Source organism: Mchenga conophoros, linkage group LG2 (genome assembly GCF_057382185.1).
Source record: "Mchenga conophoros isolate Kocher_MC1m ecotype Shallow Benthic linkage group LG2, M_conophoros_male_GT1.1, whole genome shotgun sequence".
Lineage (NCBI taxonomy): Eukaryota > Metazoa > Chordata > Actinopteri > Cichliformes > Cichlidae > Mchenga > Mchenga conophoros.
The window spans coordinates 28,957,489-28,976,644 of NC_140527.1; the positions used below are offsets into that span (position 1 = coordinate 28,957,489).

The following is a 19,156-nucleotide window of genomic DNA, read 5'->3' on the forward strand; positions in this document are numbered from 1 at the left end:
TACAGAATCAGTATTAGAATAAAGTTTTCTCCATCCAAATATTTATGCAGATAACTGTATTATATTTTAAAAGAGATAAAGTCTGTGTTTCAGGCATAGTTTTAGTTTCGGTAGTGAATGTTGGTGCTTAACTGCATGAAGCTTATTAGACACGATGAAACAGGTCATATTTAAAATTGAATTTTGGTGCCTAAAATACATTTTTTCTTAAATCTACTAATTACGACATGCAAAAATTTTTATATCGTGTGTAAATTCCATTGCAAATTTTTTGGAATCCCTGCAGTTTGTACACCACATGGTGGAGGGTAGGGTGTCACAGAGCTCTTATGGAAAAACTTGTATTCAATTATTATTTGTTGATTTTTCTTCATCCTTCAACAAAAACCAGCCGCATATTGAGCTTCAAAGAGATAAATGTAATAAACTGTATTCAAATGGGCCCAGTACAATTAAAGAGTTAAGAAGCTATTTTGTCTAAATAACTTATCTTACCTAGTAAAACAAGTCTAAGGTGGAAATTCCATCAAGATTGGGTTTCCACTTGTCCAACTGTTCAGTTTGTTGGTTTCTTTTGTTTGTTTGTTTTCTTTTTCTTTGCTTACTATTTAAAACAACCAAATATTCCAAATAAAAATTCTATTCTAAAAAAAAAACAATTAGGGAAATACACTCCGGAGCTACCACTTACATCGTGCTAAAACTTTGAGGAATTGAAGTTATTTGTCATAAATGTTTGCCTCCAATGTTTAGCTAAATTGTGTATGGACAAATACTATGCATTTAAATGTTGGTTTCGTTTTCCAGGGGTGTCCTACTGCTCCTAATGTAAATTATTTCTGCAAGGATCTGTGCTCTCATACTTTTTTATCCTGTACACAAATAAGTGTCAGAGCGAAGCAGTGGGCCATTACAAAGTATGCAGATGACTTTGTTATTGCCATTCAGCTCCAGGACAATGAGACCAACCCAGTGTTAGATGGTGTGATGAGCATTGATTTCAACTAAACATTTCTAGCACAAATGATCTGATCACTGGCTTATAAAATGTAACTCGTAAACAAGATGTCACAAAAATAAGACTCAGACAGTGAAATATGTTCAGTCTTACAAATATCTTGGAACAATGATTGTGTATACTGAACTTTGAAACAAACTGAAGCTGTCCACAAAAAGACACCAGTGTCTGTCATGTCGGAGGCACACTGGATTTCATTTCCAGCTGCTTTTACAGAGCTTGTTTTGTCTTTGGTGTCAGAGTCTTGAATGTTATCTGAAAAAAACAAAAACATTCAGTTAAATTGTTAAATGGTCTTAAAGGCTGGTCAGTGAGCTACAGCTGCACCCAGTATCTCCTATGATTGTTTTGAAAATGTGCATGTGAACACTGTTATTGACGTTAGAGAAACAAAAACATGATACTCAACTTCAGGAGTGACTGCATTTCTGCACTTCAGCCTGGCACACCCACCTATTGTTAGATCCCTGATGAATGCGTCAAGCCTGCAAAGATATTACAAACATGACTTTGTATGCTTTCGTGTGTGTGACTCTCAGGGTGTACAATAATAGAAATCAAAAGTAAAACTGGAATGAAAAATAAAGCAATACAATAATAACAGGCAGTTTTAGTTTAAAATAAATGTTCAGATTATTTGGTAATCTATTACAAGAAAATATTCAATTACCTTTTTTACAGTATGTAGTGCTAAATCAGTTGCTTCAAGGCATTTTATACTCTAAAGTAAAGACCGGACAATAATGGAGAGAATGACACTTGGCAACAGCGGGAATGAAAAACTCCCTTTTAACAAGAAGAAACCTCCAGCAGAACAGAGCTGACGGAGAAGAAGCCACCTGCTGCAAATGTGGCTTAGGGGAGAAAGACAGCACAAATGACACACTGTGGAAGAGAACCAGAGATTAATATTGACTTATGATGAAATGCCGAATGGTGTATAGACACACAGTGAGTGTAAAAGAACAGTAAAGAAGAAAATCATCATGGGAAGCCTCCTGCAGCCTAAGCATTTTGCAGCATAGCTAAGGGAGGATTCATGGTCACCTTATCCAGCTGATCTAACTACATGCTTTATTAAAAACAAAAATGTAAAGTCTGATCTTAAAAGTGGAGCTGTTGTCTGTGTCTTTGAGGTGACAGACAGATATTGAGGTGTGCACTTTCTCTTGCTTTCCAAAAGCACCAGAATCTATGGCAGTTTGTATGCTGCTCTAAGCGGCTTTGCCACCTTTACTTATACTGGTCTTCCCACACTGGTTAACAAATGTACTTAGCACGCGCACAAATAAAAGATGCCCTCAGCAACACAGAGGGAACCTGGACAAGAAGTGTTGTGCAGTGACAATAACTATTTTAAGAAACAATACAGAATAAGGAGGCATAGATGCAGTGTTAATTACTTAATTTTCACTATAAATACTTCCTAGCAAAGAGCGACAAGAAACTGGTGCTTGCTTGGTTGCCCCAACCCTTCAGCCTTGACAAACAGCATTCCAGCAGCAGATTCTCCAAATTGATTGGCCAAGGGAAGGGACGATAGAGTATATAAAGCCTGGGCTAAAGAACACCCATTTATCTAAACCAAATGATTAAATTTGGTTTAGATAAAAAAAAAACTAAACAGTAGTAAAAGTCCTTCACAAAGTCGACGCGCGGGGGAGGGATCTATCAGCAAAATTTCAAAATTTATAATGAGTAAAAAACACAAGCTCACTTCAGAAAGTAAACCTTGTATCCAAGAAGCTGGTGGAGGAATACCTCTGGTAAGTGCAGCAATAAATCTTCTTGCTTTTCAAAATTCATGTTTTTCTACGTAATGTTGTCAGATATTATTTATTATTTTGACCCATGTAAATGTACATCTCTGGTGTCGTCTCTCCTTGATATGTAATTGCTGACTCAGCCAAATTTTGCAAATCTTCTTGGTTAACAATAATTGTGCGATCAAAACGGCAGATTACACAGAACAATTTGTTATATATCAACCTTTTTTTCCCACAAAGGAGGATCTTCATGAACATGATCAACAAAGGTAAGCCTATGAAACAAAGTGTTATAGTCAAAACAGCTCGTGAACTTGGAAAAGTACAAGTAATAAGATTGTGGGGTAACTGTGGGATAAATATCTTTGAATTTATCAGTGTTTATTATTCATGTTGTTTTATCTTGATTATTTAACAGTAATACTTTAACTCGTACTTTAACTCAAATTGAATTCTGTGTTCCAACTTGCTCTGAATTCAAGTTGTTTTAACCTCCTAAGACTCGAACTCTTTCACGACATGCATTTTTAATTTCTCTTTGATATTTGGTCACACTGGGACCTGATAAATGTAAAAACAAAGAATTACCAGATTTTTTTTTAACCTTATTTTTTTTTCTAAGAAAAATGAGAGCCACATATGAGGATATTCGTTTAAAATTTTGATAGAACAGTGGCAGTATAACGTCCTCGTAAGTGGATATCAGGCCCTTGTAGAACAAAATTGAGTATTTTAGTCTAAATAACCCAAAATGTGATGTCCACATATGTGGACGCCAGGTCCTAGGAGGTTAAACACATTGCAAAATACAACAATTAAATTAAATACCTAATGGTTGTATTTTACATGTTATTCAATTCAGTTTGGTAAAATCTGGGACCCCAATAAATAACAAAGATCCCTCCCCCAACCCTGGCTCGAGTTCTTGTTTATCTGTTGGTGATGGCGTAACTATTCAGTAAGTATTCAAATCTGTGTACGTTTTAAAGGATTTATCGAATAAAAAGAAACAGACTAATGGTACTTTAGCAGTTTGCAGCTACATGTTTTTTTGTGTTATGGGCAGCCAAACAGTTATAGGTTTACATAATTTTTCACCATTTTTCTTTCATGATTAATTTAAACATTTTTTTATTATTCAGGAACGAAGGCCAGCAGCAGGAGGAGCCTGGAAGTCCGGAGAATAATATGGAATTATATGAAATAATCAAACATGTTATGCAAAATAAGTATCCTAATTTTTTAAATGAAATAAATGTGAATAATTATAATGAAATAAAAGAGAAAATCGACAGTTTCATAGAAGAAATATCTAATTTAATAAATCCTGACAAATTAAAATATTCCGACAAATCAAACATCTTTAAACGCGTGATGGATGACTGGAAAAATTACAGGAAGCAGAAAACCCCATTTGTACGTTTTTGTGTCGATGTTTAAAAAGGATTCCCAAATTAAAGACATCTATAATAATAATGCTAGTACGGAACTTGATTTGGCCTCAAGGAGCAATAAATAGTAAAATTCCAATTTGTCTTGAAAAAAATAAAATAAACCAGTTTTAGGGTACCATCTTTCATCAAGATCAAATAAAATTATTTGATCTTGATGAAAGATGGTACCCTAATTATTTCTGAAAAAATTCCCCAAGATTCAAAAAACAAAACCCATACTGAAGAATTTATAATTAAAAAATTGGTTGAATTTCTATCAAAAAATGGAAACAAGGTAAAAAAAATTTTTTATATATTCATATAATAGCCCGTGTTTAAAAAGGACTGACAAAAAAAAAAAAACCCTTGTATGTTTCAGCTTTTGCGCAAAGCTTGTGAATGGTACGAGAAGTATCAAATCTTCACTGATGTGGCATTCACACATTCCTATGGCATATGTGGTCCAAACTATTTTAATTATCTTACATTTGACGAAATCTCATCTCCCAACAGTGGTTTTAATTCTTATATTGAAAAATGTAAAAACACTAAAAGTGAATTGGAAAATCAAAACTTACCAAAAGGAAGCTCCTCAAGGCATTGGATAAAGAGAAAATTGATATAAAGACACTTAAAAATGATGATATTCAAACCGCATCCAATTTTTTAAAGGAGGCAGAAAGTTCATTTGATCTGCTTAAAAAGTTCTTGGTCAGTGGACAGGAAACTCATCACGTTTCCTTCAAATCGCCACCAAAAGTACAGGCAGAAATCTATAAAATACTGAAGGAGAACAACACTTTTATGGGATCAATGAAAAAGTGCATTAGAGAAGATTTAAATAATGCGATCTCTTTTGTTTTTAGAAAGAAATTGGAGTCAATTCTAGGAAGCAGAGGCTTCTTCCGCCTTCACCACATTCCTCACAGTTTTCTCTGTTAATTGAATAACCAATACAACAAATGCATTTACAGAATACTCACTGCTATTTGGATGTATTTGGAGGAATAATTAGCATGTTATGTAATTTCACAGCTATCCAGTTGTTTTACTGTCATCCTTCTATCTCCTTGTATTCAGTCCCCCTTTGCTTTATTAAAACTTTCCTGTAAAACAACCACTTTTTGGCATCTTATGTTGTTTTCTTTTGAGCTTTGGATTGAGGGCACCATAAGATAAAGACTGTTGGACACTGTAAGAATACAATTTAGTACTGATATTTGTTTCCTCTTCAAAGTGTTCATCATCTGTCTGTTTACAGAATCAAAACAGTGACAAAGATCAAAGTCATGGTTAGAATTCAAACCCAAACCCACCAATTAACTAAACTAAGAGAGAGGGTGAGCTTCCACAGTGAGCTACCAGAGATTGCAGTCTTCGATGTATAAATAAAAGCAAATAAATAAAATACAAATTTTAAAAAGTTGTTAAAAAACAGTTTAAATAGTTTGTTGTCAAAGTTTCAGCCAAAACATTATCCTCCTAGGACCTGGCGTCCACATATATGGACATCACATTTTGGGTTGTCTAGACCAAAATACTAAATTCTGCTCTACAAGTGCCTGATATCTACTTACAAGAACATTATACTGCCACTGTCCTATGGAAATTGAAAACAAATGTCCTCATATGTGGATCTCATTTTTCTCAGAAACAAAAGTCAGGTTTGAAAAAGAATTAAAAAAAAAAATATTAGGCGATTCTTTGTTTTTTTTACGTTCATCAGGTCCCAATCAGCCCAAATAGCAAAGAGACATTAAAAATGCATGCCATGGAAAAGTTCGGGTTTTAGGAAGTTAAAATTAGTGTCTTTCTTCAGTGAGGTGTGAGAGGCCACCAATAGAAACAACTGAGCTAATGCCACATAGTGCTGTGTATACCATTATCATTTAGCTGGACAATCCACAGAAACACAAAAATTTAATGTTCTTTATTAGTATTTTATTGACCATTACATGACCTTGTTAGGTACCACTGTGCCGGCACATGAAATTATCCTCTTTGATGTGAAGCTTTGATAACTGACACAAACAAGGTACAAATGAACGTCCCTGTATACAATACTGATTCTAAACTCAAAATAATCAGCAATAAATATCTCAAAATGACACAAGATAAAAATGAAGAATGTTCTCTTCATAACACAAAATGTCTTTTCAGTATGTGATGTGTTTTTATTCAGTGTAAACATTAAATTAAGGAAAAGAGGAAAAAAAAAAAAGTTTTGTTTCCAAGTTTTGGCCCTAAAATACCAAAGATAAAATGTAAATTTACAAGCTGATTCCCTACACTGAGATGGAGTTAAATGTCTCAAGGAGAAAAGTAAACATGTTAATTTAAAATTCAATAATCACTTCTACTACCAGAAGTCTTTACTGAAGTCTGAGGTTCCTCTGGTCTCAGTCAGAGCATGTGATTTGTCAAGACTAAGAATGAAAAATACACAGAAATGATTAAAAACTGATTTAAGCCCAAAGAATGAATAAGGCAAGCAAGCTCATACTGTATATACAGTCAAGGTTACTATTTACATGTTGGTGTTTACATGTGGTTCAGCAACTTCAGCTAACAGTGGAGGTGTGCTTTGGCTCCCCCTACTGGTTCAAGAGTCACACTGCTGACAGCAGTAATGAGCACTGACCTCCTCTCATGCTCTCGTGTACTCAGTATACCTAACGCAGTGGCTGACAACCAGAAGTCCAGTAACTTTAGAAACACCCACAGCCTGCTCTCACTCTCCCTCCATATCTGAGACTAAAATAATCACTCGCAGTAGTTTTATTTGTGTCACTATTCACATATTTCTGTAGTCCATCCAAGCTTCCAATGTGCAGAAATGCTAATAATCAGGTCAAGTGTCACCACACAGCTGGATAGGAGTAAAAGAAAATGCAGAGGTGCTGAGTCACTGTGTAATGTTGAAAGGAAATGATATACAAACATCACTTCTGTAGTGAAAGTGGATAAGTTAGCTCAAAAACACCAGCATGAAAGTCATCACTCATTGGCAGCATTGCCTTCACAGATCCAGCTGAGCACAGCTGATCATATTAATTACTAACATCACAGATCATAGTTACATATGACCTCAGAGTAGCGTCCAGACCGAGGATCACAAAACCAGCACTGAACAAATAATTCATCATCAGCACTGTGTTTGACGTGAAAGAGTGAGACCTGAACGTGGCAGAGCCAGACTCACTCAGAGGAAACAGGCTGAGGACAAGCTAACAATGAAACTTTGGACGCAAAAAAGAAAAAAGAATTAGTTCAACATTAAACAAAGACAGGATACACTGCTGTAAAAGAGTGAAGACAGGCTGGTCCTGAGTGACAGGTGTGCTGAGCTTAACAGCAGTAAGGATGGACACACTCATCCACTCATTAATTAATGTAGGCCTCAAAGGAGATTTTGCCTTTTTCTCCTTAGTTTAAAATGATGGCAAAATACTGAGAGCCCAGAGTTCCAGTTTTTAGTGCTTCAAAAGACAAACTTTGGACGATTTCTATCACACGGTCAGGTCAAGATTAGCTGAAGACTGTGGCCTGTGTGAAATTAAAAAGAAAAAAAAAAAGTCTCAGTTAAATCTCAGCTAAATTCTCCTTAAAGAGAACGAGACATAAACAAGGGCCTGTAACTTTAACAGAACTGTATTTAAAATGAATGTATGTATGTAAAGTGTATATGTGCGCTTGTGTGGACACCAAACAGGAGGAAGGGACTGCAGGCTGTGGGTGGAGCGAGCGGAGGCCAGTGCATGTGTGGGCTGCAGGACTCATGGTGGCGTCTCTGCGTTATTAGTTGTCGTCTTCTTCTTCACTGGCTTCTTCACTGTCTTGGTTTGAGTCTGGCCGCAGAAGAAGAAAATAAAGAGAGATTACTAAAGCTGATCAATCAAAGACTGGTAAAATGAGTGGTTTCACTAACAAGAGTACAAGTATTAGTTGCATTGTAACTTCTGCTCAAAGCATGTTTCATCTGTGTAAACAGTGAAAACAAAGTCTCCATAAAGAGCAGCGTGTGATTTCTGAGTGAACTGTTGATGCTGCAAAACACCACAGGAACATCTGATGTATATACAGTTGGTGCAGGTAGTATCACTTGCCTGTGTAATTACAGGTATGATTATATGAACTCACAGGCCACTTAATTGCTTGTGAAAGCATACATGTAATCTGTGGGTCAGAACTAAATGTAGGTCAAGAGGTAATGTGTGCAACATGAAATCATTTATCACCGTTTTATTGGAAATGAACTGTGTTATTAGTAACGAAATACATATATTACTATTACCAAATTAAAGTAGGTTAATTGTTGAGGAAGAAAAAAATATTAGGAAATACTGACAATGCTACACTTATTGGTCAGATTATTAGGTACACCTTGCTAGTACAGGGCTGGGGCCTCGTCTGCCTTCAGAATTCTTCAAGGCACAGATTCAACAAGGTGCTGGAAGATTTCTGTCCACACCCATTCTCCCACATCCCAAAGATGCTCTATAGCAGCGGTCCCCAACCTTTTTTGCGCCACGGACCGGTTTGTGCCCAACAATATTTTCACGGACCGGCCTTTAAGGTGTCACGCATAAATACAACAAAATAAAACTAGTACCGGTACCGAAAAAAAAGATTTATTCATAACACACGTGAAAAGACCCAGGAAAACAGAGTTAACGAAAAAAAAAAACGATAACAAAATAACGATAAAAAAACGATAAAAACCCTGAAAACCAAACATTTCACACCCGAGTCTCACTCTCACGGCCCAGTACCAAATAACTCACGGACCAGTACCGGTCCGTGGCCCGGGGGTTGGGTACCGCTGCTCTATATGACTGAGATCGGGTGACTGTAGAGCCCCTGGATATTTTCTCTGTTTCAGACCAGTCTCTGTAAACCTTAGAGATGAATGTGTGGGAAAACCTTAGTTTCCGAAATACTCTGACCAACCCATCTGGCACCACAAAACAAACAAATCACTTTCAAAGTCACTTAAACAACATTTTCCCTCATTCTGATGCTCAGTTTGAACTTCAGCAGGTCATCTTGACCATGTCTACATGGCTAAATGCAGTTGCTGGGTAATGAGCATTTGAAGTTGTACTTAAAGTGGCTAGTGACTGTTGTAATATACAATTTAAGAAAATTGCCCTGTGATTGACAAATCTACAAAGCGTGTATGCCCTACCTCTGTCTTAGCAGCAGCAGGCTTCTTGGTTGCCTTCACACTGGTACTGCGTTTGTGCCCTTTATCTCCCACATCCTCATCAGAGTGTTCGGTCCTTGTGTCTGACAGGTCAGAGCTGTGTTGGGACGATGTGTCATCAATAAGGGCTGCCACAGAGCGAGCTGCAGGACAGGACAGAGATTGATGGACAGTCAGTGAGAGAAGCTGAGTGTTCAGAGTGACATCACCACATGATCTGAGAGACACCAAACATCACACTTCTGCATTTTACTGCTGCCACAGAACTGCTTAATTTACAGATTTATTTGGTGTAGCCTTGAACCAGTGCATCATCACAGACAGAGCCTTTGACGCCACCTAGTGGAGACTTCCATTTATCTATTTTTTTAATAACATACAGCCACCAGTTTTAAAATAAAGAGAAAAAAAAGGAGTCACTTCCATCTTTTTATGTGTTTGTTTTTTTGTTTTCATTTACCCATTTTCCAGAGACTCAAATTAGCTTGTGAAATCATTTTTATCCTTTGCTTTTGGGAGACATAAAATCAGAAGAACTGGTCCATTAGATTACAAAGTTTTCTTTGCAAATGTTAAATTAGGAAGGAAACTAAACTGTTTGTGTGACATCTAGAATAGAAAAAGTGTTTTATTAAATAAAATTAGAAAAATCCCAAACAGCAACTTTAGGAGCTGCAAAGCTACAACTCGTTACTTTAGTGATGATCTGCAGATCATTTAGAATAAAAAAGAAAAGAAAAGTATTCCAAAATAAATAATTTTGAACTTGCTAGTTCATAAAAGTTAGGGTCTACTCATTTACTAACGCCACTGCAGATTTCAGTTGAACTCTGACTTCAGTGTTTTGTTTCAGCTGTTTTCAGTCTGGTTTTAGAAGTCATGTGTAAATGAACAAAAAGAAAAAAAAAAAAAAATGCATTGTACATATTAAAATGCACCACTCGGCCCCGTGACTTCATTGTTTCAGTGTCTCTCTGTATTCAGCTCACAGCTTGTACCCACACAGTTAGCCAGCCGGCAGTGCAGCGAGACACAAAGAGACCTCCTTCCAAGCCTCCCCTCCCACTGGAATCACATGTTTTCACCCTGGCTCGATCCTCTTTGCACTGCCTCCCTCAGCCACCCTTCTTTCCCCACCCTTTCTTCCCACCCTGCAGTGCTTTAAATCACATGACTCCACTTGGCCGAAGTAGTCCCAGTCCTGCTCTGAAGTTAAATAAAGGAAGTCTTCGTCGTCACGCTCTGGGTCAGTCAGCAAGCTGCAAACACAGCTTGTGTGTATTCATGCACTTGTGTACGACTCCGTGTTTCTCTACGTGAAGCTGCTGCTGATGTCGTGTGGGAGATGCGTGTTGTGCGGCCTTACTCTGCCGTGCAGAGGTGCTCTTGGCCCGGGGCAGGGTGCTCGCGCCCGAGCTCATCTCATCCATGGGGTCCCGTCTCATGCGGGCATCGGGAGTGTGCAGAGCCAGCTCGTCGTCAGCGTTGATGAGAGTGAGGTCCTGCATGCTGAAACTCCGCAGCTTGTCTGACAACACGCCCTGCCCCTGGGCGTCACAGCAGGAACAAAAACAGGCATATTAGATATGCAAAACCACCATTACTTAGAGCTCAGAAGAAAACAGTTTTCAAAAGTTCATTTTTTAAAAATCTGCCAATGATTATGTGGTGAAGCTGATTAATATTTGGAAGACCCCACTTTGGATTCTGGGAATTTTGGCTACAATTATTTAACTCACTAAACAGAATCATCAACAGGGTAATCAATATGAAAATAAATTCCAAGTGGAGCTCTAATAAAAAAGCAGCTGCACGGACAATATTTGCCTTTACAAACAAATGTGTGTGAATACTTGAGGACATTGATAAATGCAATCTGTGATCCTGTGTTTGGGACAAATGACAAATGTTAGAGAGTGCATGTTTAACTAATATGGAATTTTGTATTAAGGAACAAACAACAAGCTTTACTATAAATATAGAACAAGTGTCTGCAGCAGCTATAAGCCTTTAGTACAGAATGATTTAGTAGCGCCAACTTCCTGTTTCGCAGCTTACAAGAACAACTGTACAGTATCTAATAGCACGCTTCACTATTACAGTTGCACAGCTAATCTGACGAAAGTCAGAAAAAGTTATTTAGTCCAGTCACCTGGTCACATAAAATGCACATCCACCATGAAAGGTCATCCTAGTTATTTATTGGTTGAAAACCAACAAAAAAAAAAAAAAAAAGCCTTAAACCTTAGAAACTGTGATTCTTACAAATGTGTTGTGTATAGTCAACAAATAAAAAGATTTCAAATATCATGTCAAACTCTGACCTCTCCTTCAAGATCTATACATTGATCTGAAGGTCAAAGTGCTAATAATGATATGTAGAGCTATTTAAAACTCTTATCTGAAAGCATACACATCTGGGGATGTAGAGATTATATATATAGACCTGTCACTTTATTATGTACATTACAGTAAGAGGTCCCATTAAAGTAAATACTGCCCACAGAGTGAGCTGGCTTGGTGGACGTTTGTTAATGTTCTTCCGTGAATAGAACAAAAAACTCATTTAGAAAATAAATTCGGAGCCCACTTAATTATTAGACTAATTGTTAGAGGAAGCTCAACTACTGACAGTCATCTCAGTCCTCTTTTCTAGCTGTACAAGTGAGTTAATAACAACATTATTTACCATTTGGCCGAAGTTCGTATTTCACATGCAAACAGAAAAGCAGAGGCATCTATGTGGGTACATTTAAACACAGTCACCTTGGTGGCTGCAGTGACGGCAGCGTTAGCAGCCAGGTTGAGACCCCGTTTTCCAAACTTCATCATGGTCTCATAACTTCTGTCTTTGGCCTGTGCGATGTACTCATCTATCTCCTGCAGCACAAAGGACAGTACACAGGGAGGAGTTAGAGACGACACTGTCATATCATTTCAGTGTGGACTTCACATCAGATTTTGATGGGCTTTTTCTTTTTACCTTCTCTTTATTTGACAGGGTGGGGTGGACAAACTTGCGGTAGAGGACACTGGAGCCCTTGGTGTACGGAGACAGCAGCCAGATCACAAACGCAATCTTTAGCTCAAAGTAAAATGGAAACCTGGATAATTAAACACAGAGTTAATCAATCGGCAGAGACGTAAAGGAAACAACACACTGAGCAAAAGGTATGCATGAGTGGTGTATAGATTAGGATGCTAAAGTAGGAAAAAAACAAAAAAGATCCTTCAAGAGATTATTGTATTAAAAATCAGCAGCAGAACATTAAAGCATCTATTGATTTTTTTTAATTTTACAAGTGGTTCATTTATTATAAGCGCGTGAAGAAAGAGGGTTACAATCACAAGCAGCTCCCGACTCACCATGATAGGAGCAGGTCTGTGACTGTTTCTGCTGTGCTGAACAATGCAAACACTATCCAGTACATCATCCACTTCACCTGGACACACACACACACACACGCGGAGGGAGAGAACATGATTAAAAATAGTACACGAAAACCCACAGCATCCAGTTCGCATGTGCTGAGACACGTGGCACTAAACAGAGGTTACGCACACAGACATCCCTACACAGAAATCGGACACATGCTTCAGTCCATTCGCATCACATCACTATGCATGGGCACATCTGAGACAAAGAGAGATGCGAGTCATCTTCTAAACTGGTCATTTACAGGCAAATTAACTTCGTTGCTAATATCAGATAAATCATCAGTTATCAAATACACTGATACATTCAACATAAGAACAGCTCTGAGTGGTAATGGTGCATTTAAAGACATTAACAAGCCACGGGGACGCAGCCGCGAGAATGCACCAAACGGTGGATCATTTGGCTCGTTAGAAATGAGCCAAACAAGAGAAGAACGGGGATGAGAGCAGCTCTAAAAATGGCGTCTCCCTTCTCTCCCCCTCTCACACTTCCCCGCCCCATATTCGCTCCTTCTGTGGCCGTCTGCCTGAGCAGCGACTGAGAGGGTGGGTTGCCATAGTAACCAGCCAGGAGGAGACTGTTCTCCAGTGCAAATCTAGGCTGAGGGCCAGAGTGCTGCCATCTCCCCACCTCTCTCTCATGCAGTGATGAAGTAATCAGGAAGAGCCCCAATCAGCTGTGTTTAAAAATATCCACAGTGATCAAAAACCCAGGCACTTTCCGAACGATGAAACATTATTGTATTAAAGGGTCGGGCAGTTTCATACAATCTTCATCCTTTGGATTTTAGTCCAAACATCCAATAGACTGACTGAGCCCTTTACAGGGAACCTTTATTTCACTTTAAACCAAAGCAAATCATTCATGTGGAATCTCATCATATATGTTTCTTTTAAAAAAAAGTCAGTTAAACTTCAGGGATATCAATCTGTCCATTTAGGAAGCTTAAACCATTGTGAGTCAGGTGCAGGTGCTTTCAACGGGCCCACAGGAGAGGCAACAACAAGACCACCTGGATACAGACAACAGTCTAGCATCCTCTCCTGACTGATCAGTGTCCAGCTTTGCTTTTTGCTACACTCATTGTAACCAATTATAGCATGAAAAGGTACATTCATGTTCAAAGCTCCTCCAGGAGGGCACATCATGTTTATGAGTTAAACTTGTGCCCCTGAATTATTTTTGAGCAATGCAATACAGTCTGTTATTCAGTGCTGGATCCAGCACAGACATCCATTTAAAAATATGACAATTTTTACAGGTCTGAATCATTTGCAATTGTGAAATAAATAAATAAATAAATAATGTTTAACTATTAAAACAAAATACATTTTGGGGTCTAAAATGACAAAGAAAAAAATGAAAAATTTTTTTTGAATGTTTGAGGATTTGAAATTTTGAGTCATTTTGAAAAGTAAAAACAGTTTCATGCTCCAGTGTTTCTTCCTGGTTTATTGTTGTAATCTTAGTCTCCCCACCGCCCCCGCCCCCACTTCATTCTGAATGTTTTCAGGGCTTTCTGCATTTCATTCTCTGTCTCGACTGAGTTCCCCTGCGCCTTATTTCCCCTCTTCCTAGTGTGAATTTAGGACAAATTCCAACAACCCCAATAACACCTCTACTCACACACACCGCTCACTCCTCTTGTGTTTGCATGGAGAGTCCACTATGTCGAGTGCTGTGAAAGTGTAAAGCTCTCCAGCACTAACTCTGCACTGGCGCAGATTTTCCAACCACACTCTGAAGCTGCAGCACCTGTTTTGTTTTGATTTGTATTTTCCAGCAAGTGATGAACACGATCATAATGCATCCATCTGATAGGGGTATGAAACTGCCGAAGATTGTGTTCCTGTTTCCATCGGAGAGACGTGAGGTCAGAGCAAAGCTTGCTAATGTATTTCTATCCAACCCTTGAAGAGACCCTTCAGCATCCATGAGAGAGACTGCTTGGAGATTTGAGTATTTTCCTAATCCGGATTTCCTCTCTGCATCTTTGTTAGGCTGTGATCTAGTCTTCCTCTTGTTTCTCCAGTTAACTCCTGTGCATTTGCACCCCCCCTTTCTTTTCTGTCACTGTTGCCCTAGCTCATAGATTACAAAAGATAAGATTTGTAGATGTAGATCAAACCGACACGGAAACATGTTTGTGGGACGGTTTTGCCTCCACTGCATCAACTTTACCCAAGTGCACTCTGTGCTTAACATGCTAAACCCTTCAGTTGGTGCCCTTTTTTTAGAAAGACTCCTACAGCAGCTGAATAAATCACCCAACCACATCTCTTTGCAAGAACTACGACTAGACCAAAAAGAAGACTGAAGAGTGTCGACTGTCACGGACTTTCATCCACAGTCACCAGATCTCAACTTGAAAGCACTTGAAAAATGAGGAAGCCAAACATTGCAGATAGCCAAAGAAGCTCTTTGGGACATCATCTAATCATCCTAACACGAATTATAGGATTTGCTTTAACCTTTACAGACAACCTTTTATTGTCTTTAACAACCAGCTACTTGTCTAGTGCTCAGTCCAATTCATCCCGATAGGCTCTCACAATACAGTGCACAACATGACCCTGCAATTATCAGGAGCTGCATGTAAATTCATATAATGTTAGCAAGGGTAGCGTTAAAATACCCTGAACTAAGTCCCACATTTTAAGGTCCTGTCACAATAAATGCTTCAGGTTTATAAATCAGAACTTCATAAAGATCTACGCAGAACGGAAAAAGAATCAGGAAGAATCCAAAGTGCAGGATTTGTTCCGTCTTTTAGTGTTTTTATGGTGCATAAACGCCCTTCTTTTATGAAGGCTGGTGTGTCCTAGTTAAACTGCAATCCCATGCCTCTAGCCTTGTCTGGAACACCCCGATCATGATTCCTATTTTTGTTAGTCTTCAAATGATAACGGCCAAAGAAACGGAACGGGCATTGCAGAAAACATGACAACAGAAATTAATAAGCTTGCTCTGATGAAACAGAGCATTTCTCTGCCTCATGTTGATTCTCAACACATTAGAGGAGAAATAGCTGGCAGGCGCTCAGGGCAAAACACCCTAAAGGTCAAACAGAGCAGACAGAGCTCAAAAATTGTTTGCTGAAGTTTAGTAACCAGGGGTTATACTCACATATTCCTTCACATTCTTCGTTTTGACGGCCTTATACGAGGAGTACGCCGGGTAGAGCGTCCCAAAGGCAAGGCTGCAAAAAAAGCAGACAAGACTGGGTCAGAGGAAGGGGCTTCAGCTAGAGAACATGGCCTCTGGGTGTTGACTCTGACACCTCACAAACGCACTCCCACACAGCAGCCACATCTGCTCTGAGCTTCTGTGAAACACAAAAGGACGACATGTACTTGAGCAGAGCGAGTGTCTATGTGGTTTTAATCCGCATGGTGATGCCACGAAAGAAGTGCTGGGCAGTGACTTGTCAAAACAAAGTGGCCTGATAATGAGTAGAAACAATGTAATGGAGTCAGGAAGACTGCAGTGAGCTAAAATGGAAAAAACACACAGTTTCCACCAGGGGTGGGTCACCATGTGTTAGAACACGTGCACACTGGGACATTGTGCAAACACAGCCTTGTTTTTGATGTGCATTTGATCGCATCCTCTGCCACTGTGCTGATATGTGCTGATTTGACAGGATACTGAACGCTGAGTGAGGCGACAGCAGGGAGAGCTCAGATCAGAAGGGCCATGCAAGTTTGCCTACAGTGCAAACCAATAGCTGGATTTAAACCCTTAATGTAAATAAAGGTTGAATGCCAATTACAGAGGTAGCCTAGCATTATTTTTTCCCCCCCTTCCTTAAGTAGGTCTTCTGTCCCAGTGTTCGACTACGCTGCTCAGTGATGTGTGCTGCTCCGTACAGTGAGCCGACATGACTCGTAGCAGGCCTCCAAGCCAGCGGGCTCCCAGAGCAGACGCCCTGTGCCTCTTTGTGTCCTCATTGAAAGCACACTACTGACCTTACAGTCACTCTGTCCTCTTGTTCAGTCTAGGAAATATTTTAGTGTTCACTTCTTTAGGTTAGACTAATAAACTAGCTGTAAAAACAGGAGAAAAGAAACAGGCTGACCACCCTTTAAAAACTGGGCCAGATGCACATTTAAAGCACAAAGACAAGAAATGACTAATCTTGTGTGCTGGATAATCAGCGGGCATTATGATGCATATTCAAGTCACATTGTTTGCCTTCAGTAGACACATGACTACCTGAGGTGTAGTGAAGTGGAAGATGCAGGCAGCTGGAAGCCAATAACAGTAACAGTTTGCTTATGTAATCAAGGAAAAGCAGAACATTTATAGGGATGAAGCATCATTTCTACACCTGGGCCTTCCAAAGGCATCATGATGTTCGACTTTAAGGTTAGCAGTTGATGAGCACACAGTATCTGGACATTTCACTAGAGATGGGACAGCACCGGTGCAGCACTGTGAAGTGTCTGCATAATGGATCAAGATAACGACAGCTGGCTTTAGTTGAGTCATCCACACAGTGTGGATGTGGCGTGTTCAGGTGGAGGCCTAGAAGTGATCTGCTGATACCGCTTGTCCGTCTTATTAAGCCCCACTGCTAGTGGCATATGAATGGATGGACACACATCCCTGGCTGGGCTGTTGGGCTTCTTTAGCCTTGCACCACATTTTACCAACTCGTGTTGGTACGGCGCCTAGTTACATTCACAGAGGGCTATTTAAAAGTAAAAAGCAGTGGCTGGCAGCTCGGAGTCTGTTTACTTGTGTGCAGCGAGGCTGGCATGTTAAACAGGCTGCACTTTCCCTGCCAACACATTATCTGTCAGGTGGTTACAGTTACTGACTAGCCAGCCCGCGTTAGCTACGAGCGGCTAGCAAGCGCTGGATGCAGATTGTGCTGCATCATTGTGCTGATTAAAGAAACGGCTGTGGTTATTGAACACAGGAGCTTTAAACGCCCCTGTCTGAATGCCAGGATATCTAATGTATTTATTTTTCCCCTACACGTGAAGTGTATGTATAAAAAGGACAAGAAACGGACAGCCTAGCTAGTCGGCGTTCAGCATCACACAGCTGATGAAAGGAGCCGTTATGGTGTTTAAGAATAAAAAAAAACAGATTCAACCCTGCCCATACTCACACAACTATCCTCGAGATAATCCAGGATACCATCTTGCTGGACCGCCAGCCTTCGAGGCTTTCCCCCCAGCTTCTAGGAAATCTAGTCGGCTAGTAAGCGGGCTAGGTGGCCCCCATTCCCCTCCAGGACGAGCTGTGATGAGAGCCAGAAGGCTGCTGTGCCGTCAGGTAGGCTAACAGCAGCTGGAGATGTGCTCTGCAGTGTGTAGCTCTAGACTGCTCTGCTCTCTATCACCACCAACACCACCGCTGATGAACACGACTGGCTCTTAAAGGGCCAGACTCACTCTGATAAATCTGTAGTTTTAGCTTCAAAATGTGGCCCATGGTGCTCCTCCTAGTTAACCAACAGTGGCGCACAATACAACTTTAGTCATCTACATTAGGTTATTAAACTACTAAAGAACTGATTTCATCCGTTTCTTTCATAATTTTGCTGTGCAATCACAGTCTGCTCACTGACAAGGACCAAAGCCGAGCACAGTCATACCAGGTTTATCCTAGTGAAAACCCACACAGTGCTGGTCTCCTTTTTATGATCATTATTTTTTATGTCCATGAGACCGATCTGTGGATAAATGATTTAGGCTCATAAGAGAGGGATTCAACATTTCTCTGAAGACTTAAAGATGTAAACACACTAAACACAGTCCCACAAGATACTGAGTTTAAACATTTGATAACAGTTACTCAGTTAAGCAAAAAACTGAGTGGTTAACTTATCAAAAAGTAAGTAGCCTGTAGAGTACCACTGATTACTTTATATTTTGTCTCTAAGGAACCAGACTTCCCGTGGGTCTTTCAAGGTTTTTCTTTTGAAAGTGGCTGCTTCTTTAGCGATTTTCAATCCAGTCCTTGTACCCGACCATTGTCAGAGGAATGTTTGTGTTGTTTTCAATTAAGCCACTTAAAACTAACATATGAAAAAATTTACAAGGGATCTACCAATGTTGCATCTTTCAAGTCAAACAAGGACTGGTTTGGGACTGCACTTCAGCCAATGCAAACATACTGCCAATGCAGTAAAGACATACAATAGAACTATCAGTCATGGATTGGCCTCCCCAAAGCCCTAAACCTCAACATTATTGAAGCAGTGTGGGATCATCATGACAGAGAACGAAAAAAAAGGCATCTCTGAATGTTGTTTAAGAAGCCTGGAGAAGTATTCCTGAA

The 19,156-nt window shown here is 39.5% G+C and overlaps 1 protein-coding gene and 1 pseudogene across 2 annotated transcripts; one reads left to right on the plus strand and one right to left on the minus strand.

The window, feature by feature from the left end:
• The first annotated feature begins 2,585 nt into the window (after nt 1-2,585).
• On the plus strand, nt 2,586-5,334 carry LOC146582182 (uncharacterized; annotated as a pseudogene). Its single transcript, XR_014888479.1, has 5 exons — nt 2,586-2,784; nt 3,025-3,053; nt 3,647-3,742; nt 3,927-4,212; nt 4,384-5,334. The product of XR_014888479.1 is annotated as an uncharacterized LOC146582182 (transcript).
• Nucleotides 5,335-6,132: 798 nt separating this feature from the next.
• reep2 (receptor accessory protein 2) lies at nt 6,133-18,246 on the minus strand. The gene is made up of 8 exons (XM_085292638.1): nt 17,982-18,246; nt 15,989-16,061; nt 12,790-12,866; nt 12,407-12,527; nt 12,190-12,303; nt 10,790-10,970; nt 9,406-9,566; nt 6,133-8,065 (listed from the first exon to the last, which is right to left on the minus strand). Exons 1-8 carry the CDS (start codon nt 18,011-18,013, stop codon nt 7,994-7,996), a joined length of 831 nt encoding a protein of 276 aa, XP_085148764.1. The 5' UTR covers nt 18,014-18,246; the 3' UTR covers nt 6,133-7,993.
• Nucleotides 18,247-19,156: the final 910 nt, after the last annotated feature.